Source organism: Crocuta crocuta, unplaced genomic scaffold (assembly GCF_008692635.1).
Source record: "Crocuta crocuta isolate KB4526 unplaced genomic scaffold, BGI_CrCroc_1.0 scaffold102, whole genome shotgun sequence".
In the NCBI taxonomy this organism is placed as follows: Eukaryota; Metazoa; Chordata; class Mammalia; order Carnivora; family Hyaenidae; genus Crocuta; species Crocuta crocuta.
The window spans coordinates 13280589-13305895 of NW_027530019.1; the positions used below are offsets into that span (position 1 = coordinate 13280589).

Genomic DNA, 25307 nt, shown 5'->3' on the forward strand with positions numbered 1-25307 from the left:
GCCCGCTTCAGGCTCTGTTATGATAGTACGGAGCTTGCTTGGGATTCTCTCTCTCCCTTTCTGCCCTTCGTCCACTCTCTCTTTCTCTATCTTGAAATAAACAAACTTAAAAAAAATAATAAAAAATAAAATACACAATGAATACTACTTGGGGGATTTTTTTTTTTAGTGCTTCATTTTCAGCTTTACTACCATTACTAACACAGGAGAAGAAACCATCATCAGTGGAAATGACAACATTTCACGTTTGACAAAATGTAGAATGTTTTACTATGGTACAGCTGATAGAGTACCTGTTTAGCCATTTCTTTCCTTTTTCTCTCTTCTTTCATCTCCTCTTTCCTTCTCTGAATCTCATGAAGAATCTCACGTTGCTGAAAGAAATCACACTGCCATCAAGATCTCTGAAACCCAGATCCTACAACCACAAAAAAACCTTTTGCATTTCTGTCATTCAAGCCCTCCTTTCCTAAAAGGCTTGAATATGCAGAACCTGACCACAAACTGTAGTCAGGCCAGTTTTAGCAGGTCTTAGGCAATTTCAAGACCATGGGAGGGGCAGGGACTCCCACACTTCATGTTTCCATGGAGAAAGACGTCCACTACCGCCTCGCCATTGGCCTCCCACTTCTCCCCACCTTGACCTAGTCCCTCCTCTTTGCTGTCTGCCTGTCCATGGAGAATATGCATTTGGGTCTGCCCTCTGCCACAGGGGTGCAGGGCCAGCGTGGTGGAGGTGGGCTGAGCTGTCTTCAGGGCCTTGAGCAGGGATAGCAATGGCCCAGGCACTCTCCCCACCTGCTATATAGACCTTCAGCTGCATCTCCAGTTTGCTCACTATTAAAAGTGGCATTTTGATCTCCATCCATTTGACTCCTATATCTATTGCTCAAGTGGATCCGAATTAAGGTTGAGAAAAATAGTGGGTATTTTTTTATGAGTCCCCTAAAATTCCAGGTGTAGTGAGTTCAAACCCCACATGGGGCTAGCTGCTGTCAGCATAGAGCTCTCTTCACATCCTCTGTCCTCCTCACTTCCCCCCCCCCACCGCTTGTGCTCTCGTCTCAAAAATTAAACATTAAAAAAATTCTCTCTCTCTCCCACTGCCACTCTCCCCTACTTAAGCTCTTTCTAAAATAAAAATATTAATAATAAACAATATATAAAATTCCAGTATAGATATCAAAACTGTTAAAAGACTTACCAAGAACTGTATCAGCAATAATACAAAAGGAAAAAAAATACCCAAAACTTATAGGTAAACAGAATACCAAATTAAGATTGTTAGCTCAATATTCACTATCTAATAAAAATGTACCTTCCTAAATGATAACTAGGCTACACAATTATTTTTATTTTTATTTTTTTTAATATTTTTCATTTATTTCTAGGAGATAGAGAGAGACAGCGTGAGCAGGGGAGGGTCAGAGAGAGAGGGAGTCACAGACTGAAACAGGCTCCAGGCTCCGAGCTAGCAGTCAGCACAGAGCCCGACGCGGGGCTCGAACCCACAAACCGCGAGATCATGACCCAAGCGAAAGTCGGACGCTCAACCGACTAAGCCACCCAGGCGCCCCTACACAATTAAATAGGAGGTAAGAAGTAACTAATGGTGTTAACATAAGCACAGGATGAACAAAATGAAGGGGGAAAAACTCTCAAAACCAGGAGTAATAACCTAAGAAAAGCAAAATAACAAAACCCTAGAAGTAACTGCAAGAAATAGTAGTATCAGGGGGCGCCTGGGTGGCTCAGTCAATTAAACATCTGACTTCGGCTGAAGTCATGATCTCATAGTTCGTGGGTTCGAGCCTAGCATCAGGCTCTGTGCTGACAGCTTAGAGCCTAAAGCCTGCTTTGGATTCTGTGTCTCCCTCTCTCTCTGGCCCTCCCCCTCAAGCTCTGCCTCTGTCTCTCTCTCTCAAAAATAAATAAACATAAAAAAAAGAAATAGTAACATAGTAACATCTACAGGAAGAAAACTAGAAAGCCTCACCAAGAGATAAAAATAAATGGAGAACATTCCTGGATAGGAAGTCTGAATATTGTCAAGACGTCACTTCTTCCTAAATGAATATATAAGTCTAGTGCAGAGAGTTTGTTTCGATAGTGAGCGAAAAATTCTGCAGTTCACCTGTAAGGTAAGTGGGTGAGAATGGCTGAGGAAGAAAGAAAAGTATACATAATGGAAGATGAGGAAAGGGGGGCTTGACGTTTCAGAAATTAAATTATTATAAAAGATACAGTAATTCAGAGCGGTAGGGGCTCGCAAAAAAAAAAAAAAAACTGAACAAAATACATAATTAACAAATAGAATAGAACATATAGAGTTAAGGCACACTATAAAATGCTACAAATCAACTAAGAAAAAAAATGTCTGGAGGAAAAAAAACTTAGGACGCTCGTTTTTATAACCCACACCAAAATAAGTTCTAGGTAAGTTGATTAAAATACTAAATAGAAAAAAAAAAGTTAAAAATCAAGAAACTTAGATATGTTTTATTTTCTTTGATTAAAAGATTTTAAAAATAACACACATTCCTGTGTACATTCCTGTGTACTTGTGTACACACAAGTATGTGTGTACATACTTGTGCAAATAGATTAAAGAAAAAAGTACATTTAGTGAACATAAAAAAAATTCAATCTCTGGCTTTTGCTACTCATTTGGGCAGGGGATACTTGTCCCACAGAAGAAGAAAATAGCCTATAAACTCAGTCAATTCCTAGGGCGCCTGGGTGGCTCAATCGATTAAGCGTCCAATGTTAGCTCAGGTCATGATCTCACGGTTCGTGGGTTTGAGCCCCACGTAGGGCTCTGTGTTGACAGCTGGGAGCCTGGAGCCTGCTTCAGATTCTGTCTCCCTCTCTCTCTCTCTGCCCCTTCCCTGCTTGTGCTCTGTCTCTCAAAGAATGAATAAGCATTAAAAAAAAAATTTTTTTTTTTAAATAAAGGTAAGTTGTGTAGGCAGAGACAGAGTCAGAACACAGAGGGGCTCGCAGACTTCCGGGCTCGGCTGCCAGTAGGGACAAGGGTCTTACCTCCTGCTCTACCTTCTGCTTGGCCTCCAACAGCCTCCGCTTTTCCTCCTGAGCCTGCCTTTCCAGCATTTCTTCATGGAAAGACTTGGGAGGGGGCTTGTTATGCTCGCTGAGAAACGACTGCACGTGGTCGGCCAGTTCGAATATCATCACCTAAACATGCAGATGAAAATCAACCACAAATGGTCAACTGACCGGAAGCCAGGGCCCAAAGGAGACAACAGAAGGCAGGCAGACATCAGAGGCCCGCTGACAACGGTGACACTCACTTTGTCAGGCCATGTTCTGAATTAGGTGTATACGATGCAGCCGTGGCAGGAGAAGCTTTCACAGAGCTCACGAGACAAAGAAAAAGCTTCACTTTTCTTTTACAGTCCTACTCAACTTTATTGGCATTTTCTGTATAATAAACCTGATAAAAATATTTTTCTCTACAAATAAATCTGATAAAATATTCACCACTGCATGAAAATAAAATACCTTCCCAGCTAGAAAACCTACCTACATAACGACAGCCGAAAAATCAATACCGGCTTGAGAGCCTTCACGTGTCCATACGGTGCACTGAAAACATTCTCTGAGGTACAGGGGAAAATACTTCGAGGCCTCACTCTCTCCCTGCTAATAACAGGTCAGTGGGAGGCTGATCAATACTAAAAAAGCATTTCATACCACTTAGGGAAGCATTCATGGATAGTACCAGAGTGAAAAATGCTCCCCTCTCAGACACTCTTTATGCACGCACAGGAGCCACTTTCCTGTACCTCCAGGAGTCACAAATCACACCGAAGGTTGGTAAACTCACAGAACAAGGGTCTCTGGGACTCCACACTAACCACACCAACCCCAACCCCAAAGAGGTCAAGAATGCCAAGCTCCGTCTGCAGATGAGGACCACCACTCTCGAATTTCTTTTTCCTCAATTACAATAAAGCAGTTTAAACATTCTTATTTCTAAAGGGACTTGAGACGGTGATGATTCGTAATAAGTCATCGTACACAAGAATATAAAGTCAGTTCACTTGCGGTTCATAAACCTTTCTCTCGAGGGTCAAACAAAGATACCACAGCAGGGGCGCCTGGGTGGCTCAGTCTGTTAAGCCTCCGATTTCGGCTCAGGTCATGTTCTCGCGGTTCATGGGTTCGGGCCCCGCGTCAGGCTCTGTGCTGACAGGCAGCTCAGAGCCTGGAGCCTGCTTCAGATTCTGTGTCTCCCTCTCTCTCTGACCCTCCCCTGCTCATGCTGTTTCTCTCTCTCTCTCAGAAATAAATTAAAAAACATTAAAAAAAATTTTAAGAACCCGTAGGGGTACCTGGGTGCCCCACTCAGTTAAGCATCTGACTTCAGCTCAGGTCATGATCTCAGTTTGTGGGTTCAAGCCTCATGTTGCATGTTTGAGCTGAGAGCTCAAAGCCTGGAGCCTACTTCAGATTTGGTGTCTCCCTCTCTGTCTCTGCCTCTCCCCTGCTTATGCTCTCTCTTTCTCTCAAAAATAAACAAACACAACCCTGTATGTGAATCCTTCAACAGCTTTATTTTTAACAGCCAAAAACTAGAAACAACTCAGATGTCCTTCACCTGGTGGATGGGTAAATCAACAGTGATATATCTATACCATGGAATACTACATAGTAATAAGAAATAACAACTACTGATACATGCAACAATCTGGATCTTCTAGAGAATTATCCTGAGTGAAAAGAAAGCCAAGGGGCACCTAGGTGGCTCAGTCAGTTAAGCAATCAATTTTTGGTTTCAGGTCACGTCATGATCTCACGGTTCATGGGACACCGTAATGCCAAAGGGCATCAAAAGCAAAATTCACCAAGTGGGACTCTATCAAATTCTAAAACTTCTGCACAGCAAAGAAAACCATCAACAAAAGGAAAAAGGAACCTATGGTATGGGAGGAAATATTTGCAAATCACATAGCTGATAAAGAGCTAATACTCAAAATATATAAGGAACTCATACAAATAAACAGCCAAAAGAATCCCAAATAATCCATTTAGAAAATGGGCAGAGGATCTGAATAGACATTTTTTCCAAAGACATCCAGAAGGCCAACGGGTACACGAAAAGATGCTCAACAGCACTCATCAACAGGGAAAAGCAAATCAAAACTACAATGAGCTATCACTTCACTCACACCTGTTAGAATGGCTGTCATCAAAAAGAGCAGAGACAATAAGTGATGTGGAGAAAACGGAATCCATGTGCACTGTTGGTGGGAGAGTGGCTCAGAAAAACAGTGTCATAATTTCTCAGAAAAAAAAAAACAGACAACCAGAAGCTCGAGATACAGCAACCCCACTTCTGGGCACCAAAGGAAATGAAAATAGGATCTTGAAGAGATATCTGCACTCCCATGTTATTGCTGCATTATTCACAATAGCCAAGTTTTGAAAACAATCTTAGTGTCCATCAAAGATGAATGAATAGGGGCGCGTGGGTGGCTTAGTCGGTTAAGCGTCCGACTTTCGCTTAGGTCATGATCTCGCGGTTCCTGAGTTCGAGCCCCGTGTCGGGCTCTGTGCTGACTGCCAGCTCAGAGCCTGGAGCCTGTTTCAGTCTGTGACTCCCTCTCTCTCTGACCCTCCCCTGCTCACGCTGTCTCTCTCTCTTCTAGAAATAAATAAAACATTAAAAAATTAAAAAAAAAGACAAATGAATAAAGATGTTACACACACACACACACACACAATTTGTCCAAGAGAAAGGACACCCTGCTATTGGCNAAAAGATGAATGAATAAAGATGTTACACACACACACACACACACACACACACAATTTGTCCAAGAGAAAGGACACCCTGCTATTGGCAACAACAGAGATGGACCTTAAGGGCATTATTCTAAATGAAATAAGTCAGACTGAGAAAGATGAAAACTGGGTGATCTCCCTTATATGTGGAATCCAAACAAGCCAAACTCCTAAAAACAGACACTAGAGCGGTGGTTGCCAGGAGCTGGGGGTAGGAGAAGGGAGGACACAGATGTTGGATAAAGGGTACAAACTTCTGGTTATAGGATGATGAAGAAGTTCTGGGGGTCCAGTGTACAGCTCAGTGAGTCCAATTAATAACACTGCCTTGTAAAGAATAAAGCAAAAATATTTTCCAAATTAAAAAAAATCACACATCATGGATCCAAGAAACCAGAAGATTCTGTAGTTGAATTTTCAATATAATTTCCACATTATTTTTCAGTTAGACATCAGACTATTTAGAAAAAACTTTGGGATAATTCCCAGGGACTAGTGTTTTATCTGGATGGTTCTATAATCACCTCTACAGGTCAACAATCACTGAAGATCTTGGAAACAGTACCAGGGTGTGGGGTGCTGCTGTGACTTGCTGTGTTATAGAACATAACTGGAAAACTGTCCAGTTTACCAGAAGTCCAAAAGAGACACCGAGGCTTGGGATAAGTCTCTCCTTAACTCTTCTCAGTTTTGACAGGATGGGATACTTAGGCATGAGCTGCCTAGGCACAAACACTGCGTGATTTTATACAAATGCAAGGAAAAGATGGGTCATACTTAAAGGGAACTGATCTGGGCTAAGAAACCCAGAGTAACGGGCTGCTCTAAGAAGTCACCCAGTCTAGCCCTCCAGAGTGACCTACCACCCAAGGGGAAGCTCATGTATACTCTGATAAACAGAAGATTAAAAGAGATTTAGTACTGAACTAAATGGAATTGCTCAGATACAAAAGGGATGTCAATGTAGTAGAGTATATTGCTAATCACTAAGAAGGAAAACAATCAGCTCTTTGGATATGAAACAGGGAGGTTGCAAGGTTTGCTTAGAAATTACTTGTCTGGGAAAAAAAAAAAAAAAGAAATTACTTGTCTGGGGCACCTGAGTGGCTGGCTCAGTCTATTAAGCATCGGACTTCAGCTCAGGCCATGATCTCACCCACAACAGGCTCACTGCTGTCAGCCTATCAGTGCAGAGCCCGCTTCCAATCCTCTGTCCCCCTCTCTCTGCCCCTCCCCTGCTTGCGCTCTCCCCAAAATAAGTTAAAAAGAAAAAAAAAGAAATTACTTGTCTGCAAACATTTTCCAACGTAAAGGTTCAAGTCAAGATCAGGTTATGATGCCAGGTCCAAAGTGTGCGAACTGGATGGCCAGGGTCACATGGACTCTTTTCAGAAACATTCTGAAGCATCAACATACACACACTCTATGACTTATCATTGATAAAAACTGTCAATTAAAGAAACACAGTTACCAATGTTCCTCTTTGTACATACCAATAAGAAACAAAGCACTGGAGTCAAACTGGAGTTTGAGGTGCAGTGCAACAGCCTCTGAGCCAGTGAAAAGGCAGGAAGGCGAGCGCTAGCGAAGTGGATGAGAATTCTACTGCCCTCGTACAAGTCCAGTTAAACATATCTTACCTCTCCACAGTGTTTTTTGGCCACTTTCTCTAGGTGGGATTTTAACAAATGAACACTCTCATTTGACAGGCCTTTAGCATTCTTTAACTCTATTTCTGGGACTCTGGAAAAGAAAAAGACAAAAAGGAGTTACTCCAAAAAAGGATGGCCTCGTTGCGTTCGGATCTGCTAAGTGCAGCCTTGGGGTGCAGGGCGTTCATACAGGTCTCTCCACCCCCAGCGGTGTTTCCCTTCGCCTCCAAGGATTTCAACGGTGTCCCAGCAACTCTGCTGACACAGTGCTTGACATGGGGTCACCTGTGGCCCCTGGGAGAGAAGCAGGAACCCCAAGGGAGCCAGACTTATTGGGCTCCATCCTGACTTGCCCCTAACAATTACCCAGCTCTCACAGTTCACCCGCAAAAGAGTCCAAGTGCTCTGGGCTCGTTTGTGTGCTCTAGCATAAAGCAGGCCAAGCACAACCAGGCAAGAAGAAACCTCAGGTGGGGCGCCTGGCTGGCTCCGTCGGTAAAGCATGTGACTCTTAACCTTGGGGTTGTGAGTTTGAACCCCACGTTGGGTGTAGAGACTACTTAAAAATAAAATCTTAAACCCAAAAAGCTGATGATGAAGCCTCCGTGACCCATCCAGCACCCCTACTATGTGCCCTGTTGTGTCACTCCTTCTGATTGCCAATGAGCTGGCAATGCTCACTCACACACATGTGAGTCTACCTGTGTGTGCTCTGCACACTCTGCTACCACAGGGATGCCCAGCATGCCCTTCGTCCCCCTGCAGAGTGCAACCGAGACTCAACACTCTCTGTGCGAGGTACACAGCCACCTCTCAGCTTCCCATTGGTTCCCAGTCAAGAGATATCGAATAACAGGGGTGCCCGGGTGGTTCAGTCAGTTAAGCCTCTGATTTCAGCTCAGGTCATGATCTTGTTATTTGTGGGTTCGAGCCCTGCGTCGGGCTCTGTTCTGACAGCTAGCTCAGAGCCTGGAGCCTGTCTTCGGACTCTGTGTCTCCATCTCTCTCTGTCCCTCCCCTGCTCACGCTGTCTCTCTCTCTCTCTCTCCTAGAAATAAATAAAACATTAAAAAAAAAAATTAAAAAAAAAACTTTAAATAGATATCCAATAATAATTCACTGACATCAGACTTTAATTTTACTGAAGCTGACTCTACTTCCTACCAAGCATTTCCAAGTAACCGATGGTATTTTAGTCTAGCAAAGCCTTTACTATTTCACTACCTCTGTGTTTTCTCAATGCTTTGATGTGCTAGGTTTCTACATCACTATTTCCTTGGATAGATGGACATCTGAGAGAAAGGAGTTTAATACATAGGGGAAAAGGAACAGAAAGGCTATATCGTCCTGAGTATGCTCCATCTAACCCAGGACTCTCTCACAGTGGCATCAAAGACTATTTTGCAGAAAAAGAAAGGTTTTCCTGTACTGCATCATCGCCAACAATAAGAATGCTCCCTTAAGTCGAGCCTTGCATAACTTCTTTTTAATTCAACAGTCATTATATAGCAATCAATATTAACAGAATAATGAAAAACTCATCTACAATACTAATTAAACTTTAAAAATTTTGTAGTGCCTGGGTGGCTCAGTCGGTTAAACAGCCGACCTATGCTCGGGTAATGATCTCACAGTCTGTGAGTTTGAGTCTGGAGCCTGCTTCACATTCTGTGTCTCCCACTCCCTCTGCCCCTTCCCTGTTTGCTATCTGTCTGTCTCTCTCAAAAATAATAAATAATTAAAAAATTAATGTTTATTGTTTTTTATGCCCTTGACAGGTAATTTAATTTATAACTTTATATAGCTGATATTATAATGTCTACTTTATAGCTCTTTTATAATCATTTCCATGTTGTCGTTGCTGTTTCTTAAATCATCCCAGGGCACCCAGGTAACTCCGTCGGTTTAGTGTGTTTTTAAAATTTTTTTTTAATGCTTACTTATTTTTGAGAGAGAGAGAGACAGGGAGAGAGCGCACACAAGTGGGGAAGGGGCAGAGACAGAGGTGGGGGGTGGGGGGTGGTGGAGCAGAAAGAGAGGGTGACAGAGTATCCGAAGCAGGCTCTGCAATGACAGCAGGGAGCCCTACCTGGGCGCAAACTTACAAACTGTGAGATCATGACCTGAGCCAAAGTCAGAAACTCAACTGCCTGAGCCATCCAGGTGCCCTGAGTGTCTGACTCTTGATTTTGGTTCAGGTCATGGTCTCACAGTCATGAGATCACACCCTCCAGTCGGGCTCCGTGCTGGGCATGGAGCCTTTCTGAGATTCTCTCTCCCTCTGCCCTTCTCTTACTGGCACACACGAATGCTCTCTCTCTCTCAAAATAAAATCAATCAATCATCTCATAGTATTTTTATCAATTAGACACATCAAGATTTACCAGAATGGTCCCCTAGCGCAGTGGTTCTCAATCAGGGGTACTGTGCCCACAGGGAATACCTGTCAGTGTCCAGAAGGCAGAGAAACTCCATAACCCTCTCTAACCTCCTTGCCTATATACCTCTTTTGTTTGGTGGGTCCTTACTATCCTTTATAGTAAGCTGGAAATGAACTGAGCAAAGTGCCTTCCTGCCTTCTACAAGCTGTTCCAACAAATTCCCAAACCTGAGGACAGGGTTGAAGGAGCTCCCATATTTATGGCTGGTTGATCCGAAGTACGGTTTCAAACTGGGGTTTGAAGTTATGTGGAGCTGAGGCCTTAACCTGAGGTCTGCAATAACCATGGCTAGTTTGTGGGGTGCCTGGGTGGCTCAGTTGCTTAAGCATGTGACTTAGGCTGAGGTCATGATTGCACGGACCATGAGCTCGAGCCAGCTTCGGGTGCTTCGTGCTCCAGCTCAGGTGAGCACGAAGCCTGCTTCAGGTGAGTGCAAGCCCCACATCAGGTGAGCCCTGCTTCCCTCTCTCTCTCTCTCTCTTTTTCTACCCCTCCTTTCTCTTTGCCTCCCACCCATCCCACTCACTTGTGCCCTCTCTCTCTCAAACAACAACAAAAACAACAACAACAACAAACCATGGCTAGTTGTGTCAAAACTAAACCAAGCTGTCAGAAAAGACACCACCTCTTTAGTGTCAGGGAAAATAAAACCTAGACAGATGCTGCCTTATTTTTCTTTCATAAACTTAATTGCCCTTTAACTAATTCATTAATTAACTTTCTAAAAACCTACTTATATCTTCTCCAGGCACAGTGTTAGAGGCAAAAGTGGGTTACTAAATTCAAGAAGCTCATCTTTTTTTTTTTTTTAATGTTTTTTATTTATTTCTGAGAGAAAGAGAGATGGCATGAGGCAGGAGAGGGTCAGAGAGACAGGGAGACACAGACTCTGAAACAGGCTGCAGGCTCTGAGCTGTCAGCACAGAGCCCGACATGGGGCTCGAACCCACGAACCGTGAGATCATGACCTGAGCTGAAGTCGCACGCTTAACCGACTGAGCCACCCAGGCGCCCCTCAAGAAGCTCACCTTGACCTTTTGATATTTTCATCATCTCTGTCACCTGTGTGGATAACAAATTCCCATAAATTTACCACCCACTCTGTGAGGCGCTGCCTCCTTTTATTTGTCACTTTCCTTCACTAGATCCTGCACAATAAGCTCAAACCACAAATATCACCCAAGCCAATCTGCCTTTCTGTGTGGAATATCTCAGGAAAGATATACGGAATATACATATACTCCAAAAAGACAATACTTAGGGCACCTATGTGGTTCAGTCAGTTGAGCGTTGGACTCTTGATTTCAGCTCAGGTCACGATCTCAGGGTTGTGGGATTGAGCCTTGCATTGGGCTCCATGCTGACAGCATGGAGGCTGCTTGGAATTCTCCTCACTCCCTCTCTCTGCCCCTCTCCCACTTGTGTGTGTGTGTGTGTGTACGCACGTGCTCTCATTCTCTCTCAACAAACATTAAAAAAAAAAAAAGACAATACCTGATGACTGATTGCCAATGCTTCTGCTCTAACAGTGGTTCTCACCCAGAGGCACTACACTTCCAGGGGAGTTTGAAAATGGGTGGGGTTTTGTGGTTGTCTCTCAGACTGAACAGCACTTCTAGCATCAGTGGGAAGGGTGAGGGATACAGCACACCCCGCAGGGCGTGGGCCAGCCCTGCAGAGCAGAGACTCATCAGCCGTGCCCTAGTAACAGGGTGACTCAGAACTCCTTTTTCCTCCAGGGAGTAAAACTCCTATTAGGCCCAGAAAGCTACTGCTACTCTAAGTTTTTGCCAACCATATTTTATTTTTATTTTTTTTAATGCCAACCATATTTTAAAACTAAACATACAAGGGCTCTACTGATTCTCACACCTTTATCTTTTTTTTTTTTTATATTTATATTTTGAGAGAGACAGAGCATGCGTATACATACACATGCAAGCAGGGGAGGGAAAGAGGGCCACGGAGGGAGAGAATCGCAAGCAGGCTCTCAGCCCAGAGCCCGACATGGGGCTCAATCTCACAACCATGAGATCACAACCTGAGCTGAAATCAAGAGTTGGACGCCTAACCGACTGAGCCACCCAGGTGCCCCTATCCTTTTCTTCTAGACTGTTCCTCTTTCCAATATAGGAAGAATTAAACAAAAATTAACATATCACATTGTGCTCGCTTTGGCAGCACATATACTAAAAATTAACATATCACAAAAGAAAAAAATTAACACAAGAGAAAAAGAGAATAATTAGTCATGGAGCAAATATTCATTATCTGAAGTGACTTCTTCAACTATAAACAGACTTACCTGTTTTTACGAAACAGGTTTCATAAAAATGTTTATTGCTAATGTAGTTTTGATGAAATATAGGTGATAGGAAATGAAATTTTAAATGGAATGGAGGCTGGAAGGAGAAAATACCATTAATGTCAGTTTCCATGACATCAAAACAGAGAAGTGGTGTCACATCAAAAGGTGTTTATAAATGTACTCACACGTCTGGATAGGTTGGTGGGCATTTGACCCTCAAATCCACTTGCACATATACTTCTTCACCAGTCAGGCCCTGAGGGTACAGAACTAAATTGATTTCAGGGGGCTCATTGACCTAAAAGAGAAAAAGAAAATGTTTTTTCCACCCAAGAGAGCCAACCATTAGCAATTAAGATAATGATCATCCAGCTCAAATGTTCTACTTTTTAAATATTATATGTTGTCATACTTTTATATAGGTATTCAGTAATCTTTTCCTAAAGTGTGGTTTATTTTTATTTTATTTTTTTAATTTTATTTCTGAGAGAGAGAAACAGGGTGAGCAGGGGAGGTCAGAGAGAGAGGGAGACACAGACTCCAAAGATAGGCTCCAGGCTCTGAGCTACCTGTCAGCACAGAGCCTCACGCGGGGCTCGAACCCACGAACCGTGAGATCATGACCTGAGCCAAAGTCAGATGCTCAACAGACGGAGCCACCCAGGCGCCCCTCCTAAAGCGTGGTTTAAAAACAAAACCTGTGCCAGAGAGACTGCATTTTCCCCTTCCAAAGTTATCTAAGGAATGAACAAAAACATTCCATGTAGCTCCCATTCATTCAATAGACATTACTGAGTGCCGTCCATATGATTATGCATGAGTACTGATCTAGAGGTTAGGAGTACAGGGGTAAATTCAGACAGACATGCGCCCAACTGGCCAATATGGATAAGAAGGCAAATGAGTGTTCTCAGTAGTGATGAGTGCTGGAAAGAAAATAAGGCAGGGGCGCCTGGGTGGCTTACTGGTTAAGCATCCAGCCCCGGCTCAGGTCACGATCTCGCAGTTCATGAGTTCTAGCCCTGCATCAGGCTCTCTGCTATCAGCACCAGAGCCTGCTTCAGATCTTCGGTCCCCCCCACTTCACTCTGCCCCTCCCCTGTGCGCTCTCTCTCTTTCAAAAGTAAACATTAAAAAATATATAAATATTTTTGGGGCACCTGGGTGGCTTAGTCGGTTAAGCGTGCGACTTTCGCTTAGGTCATGATCTCGCGGTTCGTNATAAATATTTTTTATATTTATATAAAAATATTGTCAGGTGTTGTCAGGGGCCTCTTGAGCTGGAGGAATTTCAGTTGGAATTTGAATAATGAGATACTAACAAGTGAAAACCTTATCATGGAAATCTGATGCCTCTTCTAACTTGGACACGCTTTCACTCGACTGCTTTTCGCCAAATAACTTAATATTCTAATTACTGTTCTTTAACTTATTAAATGTGCTTTTTCCAAATACGGTCTGAGGCAGCTGATAGTATCTATACATCCCGCGAGAAGGGACGCTGAGGGAAAAAACGTGTACTCTCCTGGTCCGGGCACCTCACCGACTCTGCCGGGCAGGCCCCATCTCCGTTCTACAGAGCAGGCAGCTCAGGCTCAGAAAGTTTCCGTTTTCTGCCCAGAGATACAGAGCAACAAGGCTGGATTTCAGATCCAACCCTGACTCCCAAATCTGTGTCTCTCTCCTTAGCTGCTCTCTCGTTAGTGCCAATCCTGAGCTGCTGTGTGAGCCTTGACTTGGTCTTGAAACATACAGGGAGCCAAGGCAAAAAGGGAAAACGTGACATTATCCCACATTTCCCAGAAAAGGCATAAATATTCTTTTAGGGGCAAGAAAGCTCTCAGCAACACTAAATTCTAACATATATTTACAACCTACGATACCCTGAATTATTTAATAAACAAAATTCTCATCCATTCTCCGTATGTAAGGTTAGTTTTCCCTGTGGCTTTATCCAAATCCTTGCTGAAGGCTGCAGAAAGGCTTGGGAAAGCACAATTCTGCGCACGTGGTCCTGGGAAGGGTTAAACACCCCGTGAGTCAGGAGGTCTGTCATCTACTCATTCACCCATCGCGCCTCATCACCCACTCTTATTGGGGGCTGCTCTGTCGGGCGCTGCTGGCACACAGACGTGAGGAAACAGACGTGGTTGCTTTCAGGTGTCACCGAACTCGGGAAAACAAACTATAAACACGTAAATTCAAGGTCAGAAAGTGCGGCCGAGGAGGTGTGATGTACTTGAAGGGTGACGGAATAGGCCACCCCAAAATACCCCACTTTGGCAGAAGCATCAGTTTGAGCTAAGGATTCTTAAAAACAGAAGGTGCAAGAAAGGCCCCTCCAACCTCTTTTCTTCCAGAAAGCAGGCGATAAAACTCTCATGTTAAAGATGCCCTCCTATATCGAGAAGAAGGAAATCTTCTCATTACCAGAGACAAGAATATTGAGGCTGAGAGATTTCTGTACAAACAGAACTTGGTAAAAAGACTCTTGTCTTTCTTCAGTCTGCCCAGATATGTTAACTAACATTTCCCACATCTGCCTCTCTGTTCAACCTACCATCTAAACACGTAGGCCTGGCCACTTCTTGGGGTCTTTGTTTACCTATGGGGTTTCCTGTCTACATGTAAAAATCTGTATGCCATTTTTCTGTTAATCTCTCATCTCCTACCAATTAAATTCTCAGATCTAGCCAGAGACCCCTGAGCGGACAAAAGTAAATCTTGTCTCCCTACACCCTACACTCTAATTAGAAAGTGACCGGCAGTGAGGGCGTGAGGGAACATACTTGGACGTGTCGGGCATGAGGAAGACCTATACGAGGAAACCGCACTTAAGCTGAGACAAGCCAGAGATGGAGGATTCCAGACAAGGGAAGGGCACGTCAAGAGGTTCAAGGTGAGCAAGAAGTTGATGTGTTCCAAAAACCAAAGGGAGGCCAGCGCGTCTGGAACATAAGCGGGAGAGGGGAAACCAAGTCAAACAGGTGTGATGGGTCACAAAGGGCCTTGTCAGCCGGGTAAAATATCTGTCAGGGTTTTAAGATGGGAATGATAGGACCTAACACATATTTTGAAAGATCACTTTGGTGGCTGAGTAAGGAATGAAGAAGGTAGAGTAAGAGCACAAGCCAAAAGCTACTGTAACAATTGAGCCTGTGTTGGCAGCAAAGGAGAAAGAAGGTGTATTTGAGATAAAGTGGACAAAAAGACTGGGCCTCCAGGGCGGAAACAGAAGGGAAGTGTCTTGTCCAGATGCTCCTGAGGTGGAGGAGGAGGAGGGCTGAGAGCATCCACTGCTGGCGTAACGCGGGGCTGTAGGTGACCTTGACAAGAGCAGACTCCACAGGCACCGAACGCAGACCCTGGTGTGATGAGGAGTGAACGCGAGGTGGGAAGAGGACTCGGTAAGTCTAGACAAGTCCTTCAACGGAGTTTGGGTTTGGGCATTAAGTGCACAACGAATGGGGCCACAGACAGAGGAGGATGTGAAATCAAGGGAGGAATCTCTTGCCGTGTCTTTAAAGAGGAGAGATACTCGAGCATGTGAGATGTCCATGGGAATATTACAGAAGAACTGGAAAGAGACAAAATTAGGATCTGGCAGAGGGCAGATAGCGAGGGCTCCTGGGCACAAGAGAGACACACCGGAGAAGGGGCGCTTCTTTAGAATAACAGAGCGACCTCTTCAGATTTCTTAAGAATTGTCTGAATTGTGGGGCGCCTGGGTGGCTTAGTCGGTTAAGCGTCCGGCTTTCGCTTAGGTCATGATCTCGCGGTTTGTGGGTTCGAGCCCCGCGTCAGGCTCTGTGCTGACTGCCAGCTCAGAGCCTGGAGCCTGTTTCAGTCTGTGACTCCCTCTCTCTCTGACCCTCCTCTGCTCACGCTGTCTCTCTCTCTCCTACAAATAAATAAAAAACATTAAAAAAAAAAAAAAGAATTGTCTGAATTGTGTTCTGTGATATTAATCAGTTTTGAAGGCACATGGTGCTCTGCTTTAGATTTATTCCATATGCTATTGTTTAATATTGGGATTTATGTAACTGTTTTACTGCATAGTATTGAACTGGTGTCCTTTGTACATTTAGCAGTAAATAAAACTAGCATTTAAAGTTGCAATAAAAGAGGGGCGCCTGGGTGGCTTAGTCGGTTAAGCGTCCGACTTTCGCTTAGGTCATGATCCCACGGTTCGTGGGTTCGAGCCCCGCATCGGGCTCTGTGCTGACTGCCAGCTCAGAGCCTGGAGCCTGTTTCAGAGTCTGTATCTCCCTCTCTCTCTGACCCTCCCCTGCTCACGCTGTCTCTCTCTCTCCTAGAAGTAAATAAAAATATTTATAAAAAAAAAATAAAAATAAAGTTGCAATAAAAGAGAGAGAGAGAGAGAGAAGACAAAGCAGGGAGAGGCTGGTGGATTTCCTCGAAGGAGCCTCAAAGGTTTGAGCGTGAGACTGAACTAACAGGGCTCCAGACCTCCTGGTCCCCCTCTAACCAGGGCTGGCCAGCCATTCCCTGCTCTATATACCAGACAGAAGAACTTTGCATAGGAAGCATTTAGCTGCTAAGTGCAGCTAAGATACTTAGTTGCTAGGAAGAAAAAAGAGTATTGCCCTGACCAATCAGTCTTCTTAAACACTCACTTTTGGAAAAACTTTTTATTGTGGACAATTTCAAACGAGAGCTGGTAACGATACAATGAACTCCATGTGCCTGCCATACAGTTTCAACAGTTGCTTATTCAGGGTCAATCTTGTGTATCTATATGTTAACCCTACCTGCAAACACCAGCTGAAATTATTTTGAAGTAAAGCTTACCAACCAGTCTTTGCTGTGTTACTGTTACTAATTTTCTAACAAGAATCCAGCACAGTAGGGCAGTTATAGATCTCCATTTTACAGACGTAAAAATTGAGAGAAAGGCTAGACTAACAATTTTACCAGTGCTTTCTCCACAAGATCGAGCCATCACAGCCTTTCTCATTTCACAGGCCACAAAGTTTGGAGAGACAATATAATCACTAACATATTTTGCCAAAAGAATACTTTTTGGGGGGCTCCTTGCTGGCTCGGTCAGTAGAACATGCGACTCTTGATCTCAGGGTCGTGAATTCAAGTCCCACGTTGGGCATAGGGAGCTTACTTTAAAAAAGAAAAAAGAAAATACATTTTTACTCCCTCTTTATTATATACTAAAGAAAGCTTCAGTATCAAAAGTAGGAGGGGGATCAATTTATTTTATATTAATAAATCTTCACTTTAAAAAAAAAAAAAGAAGAATATGGGGCACCTGGGTGGCTCAGTCGAATAAGGAAGGGTCTGATTTTGGATCAGGTCATGATCTCACAGTTCATGAGCTCGAGCCCCGTGTCAGGCTCTGTGCTGACAACTCAGAGCCTGGAGCCTGCTTCGGGATTCTGTGTCTCCCTCTCTCTCTGCCCCTCCCCTGCTCATGCTCTCTCTCTCAAAAATAAACAAACATTAAAAAATTAAAAAAAAATAAGAATAGAAATAAAAACAATAAATCTTCACTTACAGACTATTCTGCCTTTCATTTTTTCACTTGGCTGCTGACCAGTGAAAATTTTATTTCAGAACAAACCAGTGAGAATATTGCTCTAACTCCGTACAGACTGACAGCTAACAAGAGGCAAAAAAAAAAAAAAAAAAAAAAGGAAAAAAAATGAGGGGAAATGCTACATATGGTTTTCTTAAAGTAAAATACTGACCACAGGACCAGCCCAGTGTACAACGCATAGGCCAAGAAGTTATAATGCAAGCACACCACCTTGGAGTTAACAGCAGATCTTCTGTTTTTGAAGCAACAAAATTAGAGTAGCCCCCTGTAGCTTCAAGGGACAAGAATTAGGTCAGTATAAGTAGAACTAAAATGATCAGCAAGCTGTATAAGTAGAAACTACAGCTGCACACCAAAGGGTAGGTCTTTCCTGGGCCCACGATGGAAATGAACTTACAACCTACAGGCAACATATGAAGTGACAGACAACCACATGAAGTGAGGTATCCCCGCAAAGGTAAGACAGCAAATCTGGCTTCACATGCCCTTTCATCTTCAGGTAGGAAGTGGAAAGCATATGTGAAGGTAACCAGGCCTTCCAGGAAATGGTACAGAGAACCCTTCACCGTATGCCCACAGTCACGGGAACAGGAAGCAAGCTTCAGAAAGAAGAGGCCGGCTGGGGGATTACACATGTTAAAGATATTCTTTACTAAAGGGAATGCTTCCTAAAGCACAGTGGATCCGGGTAAGGATTGCTGGCAAGCCTCAGCGGAGGAGGCTTCTGGGCCAGTCCCTGGGACCACGGGGCGGGGACATCGTATACCGATCACTGGGGCCTGAAGAAGCTGTAAGCACCCTGCAGACCTTCCTAGGCTGGACCAGCCAGAGAACACCACACAGGTCTAATGTTCCTGTTATTTCCACAACGCGACACAGGCAGCACGGCAGTGGTAATGGTGATGAGCCCGGGTAATGCCAAAACAAACTGTAAGGAAGAAGGAAGGAGTTTTGTAGCAAAGTGAAGAGACTCCTGGATGCGTAAAAGTTGCAGAGATTTATGAGGTGCATGAGCCCAGTGATGGTGGCTTGAAAGAAGGAACAGACCAGGCCACTGAGAAATTACATACTATTGACAAAACCTAACAGCCTGTCTGGATCTGAGTACCAAGTGAAGAGCCAAAAATTACGTCCTCCATTAAGAGAAACCTCAAGCTGCACGTAGCCCCAGTCCCAGTCCCAGGAAAAGCCTCAGACTGTTCAAGGCTAAAGCCATCCTCGGACCGCCCTCAGTTCAGTTAATCAAAAAGAAAAAAAAAAAAGAAANTCACGATTCGGGCACAACACAAGTAAAACCAGCTCAAAGAGCGGGACACTGAGCTACCTGAAGTCTACTTTTTTTTTTTAAAGTTTTTAAAAAAATTTTTAATAGTTTTTGTTTATTTTTGAAACAGAGAAAGACAGGGGCACCTGGGTGGCTCAGTCAGTTAAGCGTCCGACTTCGGCTCAGGTCATGATCTCACAGTTTGTGTGCTTGAGCCCCATGTTGGGCTCTGTGCTGACAGCTAGCTTGGGAGCCTGGAGTCGGCTTCAGATTCTGTGTCTCCCTCTCTCCCTGACCCTCCCCTGCTCACACAGTCTCTCTCTCAGAAATAAATAAAACATTAAAAAAATTTAAAAAATTAAAAAAAAAAGAAACAGAGGGACAGAGCATGAGCAGGGGAGGGGCAGAGAGAGAGACACAGAATCTGAAACAGGCTCCAGGCTCTGAGCTGCCTGCACAGAAACTGATGCGGGGCTCAAACCCACAAACTGCAAGATCATGACCTGAGCCAAAGTCAGACTTAACCAACTGAGCCACCCAGGAGCCCCTAAGTTTATTTTATTTTTTTTATTTTGAGAGAGACAGTGAGAGTGCAAGCAAGGGAGGGCAGAGAGAGAGAGAATCCAGAGCAGGATCCACACTGTCCGTGCAGAGCCCGACATGGGGCTCGAACTCACGAACTGTGAGACATGACCTGAGCTGAAATCAAGAGTCTGGTTCCCCAACCAACGGAGCCACCCAGGTGCCCTCAGGTATCCGCTACTTTTAAGGTCTTTATCTCTGGCTCACAATTTAACCAGATCAGAATGATCTTCTTCTCCATAGGACATAAACTTCAGGGTATTTCTCAGCAGACTGTTAATTGTTCCCCCAATATCCATTCTCTCCTTATTTCTTGGCAAGAGAGCCCCTGATTTTTTTTTTTTTTTAGCTGGAAGCAGTTCCTTTGCAGCTGAGCGTGGCCACTGGGTTAATCTCTGGCCATTAAGATGAAAGAACTATAAAACATGCAACTTCTTCATCCCTATCTCCTTCCTGCTGACTGGAAAGCAGATAGGATAGTTGAAGCTCAGACAGTCCTTTCGGGCGATGAACAGCAATTTAGAAAAAGCCCTAGACCCCAGACTTCTGCATGTAGCAAACCAAATTTTGTCAAGTTTTCTATACGATGCAGCCAAACTTAATTTTTTTAAGAGAAAAAGAACAGTTAAGAAACAGTGACTTTAGAGATAAAAACAGACTATTAGGTTTTCCTTGAGCAAACTGAGAGGGCTCTCAACGTGAAAAGAGGCTTTTATACAAGCTATGTGTAGGATATCAAGCATTAGCTCGCGACAGAGCATTCAAGAAGTCCTGGAGCTGAACAGGACTCCATTAACAATGATGTTACAATCAGGATGTGCTGGGGAGGGGGTAGGTAGGGCTCCTTCATGCATCTGGAAGATAAATGGTTATTAGAACAGTGTTGGTCAAATTCTCTGACTTAACACACAAGGAAATAACGAAATCCTGGAATATCTGCAGGCAAATAAAGGGATAACCAAAAAAATTTGAAAGCACTAAGGAAGAGGAAAGCACAACGGAGAATGTATCAGATACAAAATATACAAAATATAAAATATACAAGAGAAAAAAACCAATTTGTTTCAAAGATTAAAACGCAAGGTAAATGAAAGCAGCATAAAAAGATCTCCTGGGGATCTGGAAGCCAGACACTCTCCTACAATGTTCTAGAGGAACCCCCAGCCATGTCCCCAGACATCCCCACCGCGGAGTCTGAGGTGCTTTTCTCTGGCCACTTCCTAACATTCAGGCCCACCCAAATAAACTGGTTTAACAATGTGTCTCTTTTCTCCTCATTAAGATAAAAAACTTCTGCACAGCAAAGGAAACAATCAACAAAACCAAAAGGTAACCAAATGGAAAGGGAGAAGATATTTGCAAATTGAGGTATAAAGGGTTGGTATCTAAAATATACAAAGAACTTATCAAACTCAACACCCCAGAAAACAAATAATCCAATGAAGAGATGAGCAAAACACATGGACCCTTTTCCAAAGATATCCAGATGGCTAACAGACACATGAAAAATGCTCAACATCACTCATCATCAGGGAAATACAAATCAAAACCACACTGAGATACCACCTCACACCTGTCAGAGTGGCTAAAATTAACAACTCAGGAAACCACAGATGTTGGCCAGGATATGGAGAAAGGGGAGCACTCTTGTACTGTTGATGGGAATGCAAATTGGTGCAGCCGCTCTGGAAAACAGTTTGGAGGCTCCTCAAAAGATTAAAAATAGACAGGCAGAGAAGGACAAATATCATATGTTTGCACGTATAGGAGGATTAGGAGGAANCCCTATGACCCAGCAATTGCACCAGTAGGTATATATCCAAAGGATACAAAAGTGGTGATTTGAAGGAGCACATGCACCCCAGCATTTACAGCAGCACTATCAACAATAGCCAAATTATGGAAAGAGCCCAAATGTCCACTGACTGATGAATGGATAAAGAAGCCTGATAAGGGAGCCTGATTTGGATTCTCTCTCTCCCTCTCTCTCTGCCCCTCCCCACTCTCAAAAATAAATGAGTAAATAAATAAAATAAAAAATAAGAAGCAAGTCATTAAAGAATTAAAAGAAGGGACACCTGGGTGGCTCAATTAGTTAAGTGTCTGATTTTAGCTCAGGTCATGATCTAGCGGTAGGTGAGTTTGAGCCCTACACCAGGCTCTCTGCTGTCACCTGGGAGCCTACTTCTTGTCCTGTCTCCCTCATTCTCTGCCCCCTCCTCTCAAAAAAAAATAGAAACATTTAAAAAAAGGAATTAAAAGAAAACCTTGAAGACTTCATTTTTTGGTAATACTGGAGTGGGGAAGTCTTTTCAAGAAAAAAAAAGGGGGGAGAGACTATAAAACAAATAGGTCATTTAAACTACATTAAAGGGTTTTTTTGCATAAATTACATAAATATCAAAATGTACATGGTTCATTAGAAAATATTTGCAATATATGACCTATAATGCTAATTGTTAAAACATAAAAAAGCTGACAAATGAATAAGAAAATAAATAATACATAAGGTGCCTGGCTGGCTCAGTCAGTTGAGCGTGTGACTCTTTTTTTTTTTTTAAATATTTTTATTTATTTCTAGGAGAGAGAGAGAGACAGCGTGAGCAGGGGAGGGTCAGAGAGAGAGGGAGACACAGACTCCGAAACAGGCTCCAGGCTCTGAACTGGCAGTCAGCACAGAGCCCGACGCGGGGCTCGAACCCACGAACAGCAAGATCATGACCTAAGCGAAAGTCGGACGCTTAACCGACTACGCCACCCAGGCGCCCCTTGAGCGTGTGACTCTTGATCTCAGGGTTATGAGTTCGAGCCTCACACTGAGCATAGACATTACCAAAAACAACAACAACAACAACAACAAAACCCCAATAATAATAAAAAAATAAATTAAAATAAAATAAAATAATACAATAAAATAAAATAGACAACAAAGCAGGAAAAGATGTTTCATCCAACTACTGCCAAAGATGAAAAACCCTGATATGAACAATATTGGTGACGATATAGAAAAACAAGGACCCTCATATACTTACTGGGAGGTCCAGAGACAGAAGCAAACTTTTGGGAAGAACTTTGCAGTAGACAGATATCAAATTATAAATAAACAGACCTTTGCTGACATGGAAAATAAGCCAAAGTAATTAATAATAAACTTATAAACCTATAACTCTAAATTAAATTTTAACCTAGTAGTATCCAATCTTTAGTATATAAAATAATTTCTAGCATTCACTCCCAAAATGTTTATTTAAAAGCAATATATATATGCTCGTAAACTGAAATCTACATAAGAACACATCCCCCAAAAGACTTAAAGAAACCTGAAGCTTATTCAGGCCAATAAATTCTGCTGCAAAATTGGCAGCGGGACATGAGGCTATTAAAAGTCTTTATCCCAGTCAGTGTGAATAGTTGAACATTCACTTTTCATTGTGTTTAATTTTGGATGCTGGCCCTGCCACTCCCCACACCAAGTAAGGTGTTAGGTAAGGTATGGAATGTGCACACAGGGACGTGACACAAAACACTTCTGAATTTTGAAACCCACAGGTCTCCAGGGTTCTGGAGAAAGGCCTGTGGACCTGCATAAACCTTCCCTGAAGCCTGGCAAACAGCAGGTGATAACAAGTACTTGCTGAATGACTACACTTTTGATTCTTGTTAATGGCCATCAGTTATTTGCCAGCAACGCCTATGAAAGTATAGAGGCTGTTCACTATGGGCAAGGAGCCGCATATCTGTCTGAATTCTTCTCCCAACCTTTTATTGTTTTTGTTTGCTTTAGTTAATCTTCTATCTTGTTACAAAGACTACCAACTGTAAACTCTGGGATAACTGATATCCACACACACAGCAGCTCCTTTTTCCTTTCGTTTTTCTGAGGCCTTAGAACTTGATAATTAAGCATGTATAGAGTAAATAAAGTAGCTCTGAAGAGAAGTCTTACAGGCTTTGCCTGGAGTCCAGGGGGTACACTTTGTAACTCCCATTTTGGCTGTTTAATGGGCCTACTTCCTGATTCTCAGTGTTTAAAAAGACAGCTTACCAGATCGCCAGAATGTTATGTTATAATTTTAGTATAAGGGGGAGAGTTACATTTTTACTACTTCAGTTTAAAAACAAAGTCTTGAAATTAAGCACTAGAAAAGTAAGGTCCCTGTGGTGCCCAGGTGGCTCAGATGGTTGAGCATCTGACTTCGGCTCAGTCATGAGCTCAGGGGTCGTGAGTTCAAGTCCTATATCAGGCTGGCTGCTATCAGCAGAGCCAGCTTGGGATACTCCGTCCCCCTTTCTCGGCCCCTATCCCATTCACACCCAAGCTTGAGGCTCTCTTTCTCTCCCAAAAATAAACAAACACTTAAAAAAGAAAAAAAGTAAGCTCCCAGAGGACAGGTTTGATCTGTTTTGCCCTGGGCTGTTTACGTGATGGCTGGAACAATAAATATTTCACGAAAGAAGAAGCCCTTTGAGAGAGAGGGAGGTTTGGCTCTAAAGGTGGCAGAAAAAAATGTTTGCTAAGGCAGAAAAAATGTTTGCTAAGGCGATCCTGGATGTGTCCATAAAGCGGATGTCAAATGCAGGAATTACAGGCAGATGAAGGAAGGTCCTACTTGTTAAATGACAATATTCAGAGATAATTCTCCAAAAACGGGGGAAACACCGTCAGTGTCAACAGCTTATCATGAGCCTTTACTCCATGACAGAAAGGGAAATAATATTTTAAACCAAATGTCATTTAAAAGGTGTAAAGCAGCACACTCCTTCTGCACTCGCCTTACACTAAGATGAATATATTCTATATAGTCTCTGCTAAGTGCCTTCAAGGAAGTTCCTCCACCTCGGAAACAGTGAGGACACCTGGGGAGTACAATGGGGTTTAACACGGTTTATAGTCTCGAACACAAGGGAGGGTGAGACTTAAAGGGCATTCTAATTAGGGGGATCAGTAAGGTGTGTGCAAGTCCCCCAAAGCGTTCCCAGAACAAAGTTGCAATTGATACGCTATTGTATCAAATTCAAGGGCTTTCAGGGGCAAAAAAAGGACAAGACTGGAAGCAGGCAGAGATGTTACAGGGTGTCAGTGGAAATGAGAAGCAGTGTCAGGTAAGGGAGGGGAGTCGACCTGGGGAAAAGGCTGTGAAAGAATTCGGCCCAGGTGGGGATTCTGGAGACCCGCGAGCAGCTGAGGGGGCAAGGACGAAACGTAAGCGTGGGTGGGAGTCGCGAGAGACGAAACGACTGAAGAATCCCAAAAAATGGCCTGTGGCTCGGCGTCTGCAAGGCAGGGCTGGGCCTGCACGGGGGGAAGTCAGGGAGTAAAGGCTGGGCCGCAACACGCCAGCACCGCCCGGACCAGCCACGTTCCTACCGATTTGCACGCGTCCGGCCGCAGGTCCTGGAAGTCGGCGCCGTAGATGGCCTCCAGAGCCTGCAGCTCGTGCTCCTGCCGCTGCGGGTAGCTCTCCGGCGGCTCGTCCAGGCCGCGCCCGGGGCCCCCACGGCCCCCAGCCATGGCGACGCGGAGGCCCAGGCCGGGCGGCCGTGCGGTGGCGGTGGTGGGCCCGGGGCGGGCTCCAGGGCTGAGCTGGGATGGGCTCCACTGACTAGCCAGTGGGCGGGGCTCTGCCGGGGGCGGGGCCGGAGGCGGGGCTCTGCCGGGGGCGGGCCCGGGGCGGAGCGA

The 25307-nt window shown here is 43.9% G+C and overlaps 1 protein-coding gene across 3 annotated transcripts in view; it reads right to left on the bottom strand.

Annotated features, from left to right (window-relative positions):
- The window catches only part of EIF2AK4 (eukaryotic translation initiation factor 2 alpha kinase 4), a 97834-nt gene extending 72646 nt beyond the window's left edge, over positions 1 to 25188 (bottom strand). For 2 of the 3 annotated variants that reach the window (XM_077764697.1, XM_077764699.1), the window contains exons 1-5: positions 24996 to 25188; positions 12395 to 12507; positions 7449 to 7551; positions 3043 to 3195; positions 294 to 374 (exon numbers count right to left, since the gene is read on the bottom strand). In XM_077764697.1, coding sequence (XP_077620823.1) covers positions 294 to 374; positions 3043 to 3195; positions 7449 to 7551; positions 12395 to 12507; positions 24996 to 25139 — 594 coding nt within the window. In that variant the 5' untranslated portion in view covers positions 25140 to 25188. The remainder of the gene's footprint in view (positions 1 to 293; positions 375 to 3042; positions 3196 to 7448; positions 7552 to 12394; positions 12508 to 24995) is intronic. The other variant, XM_077764698.1, reaches the window with a different exon arrangement.
- Positions 25189 to 25307: the final 119 nt, after the last annotated feature.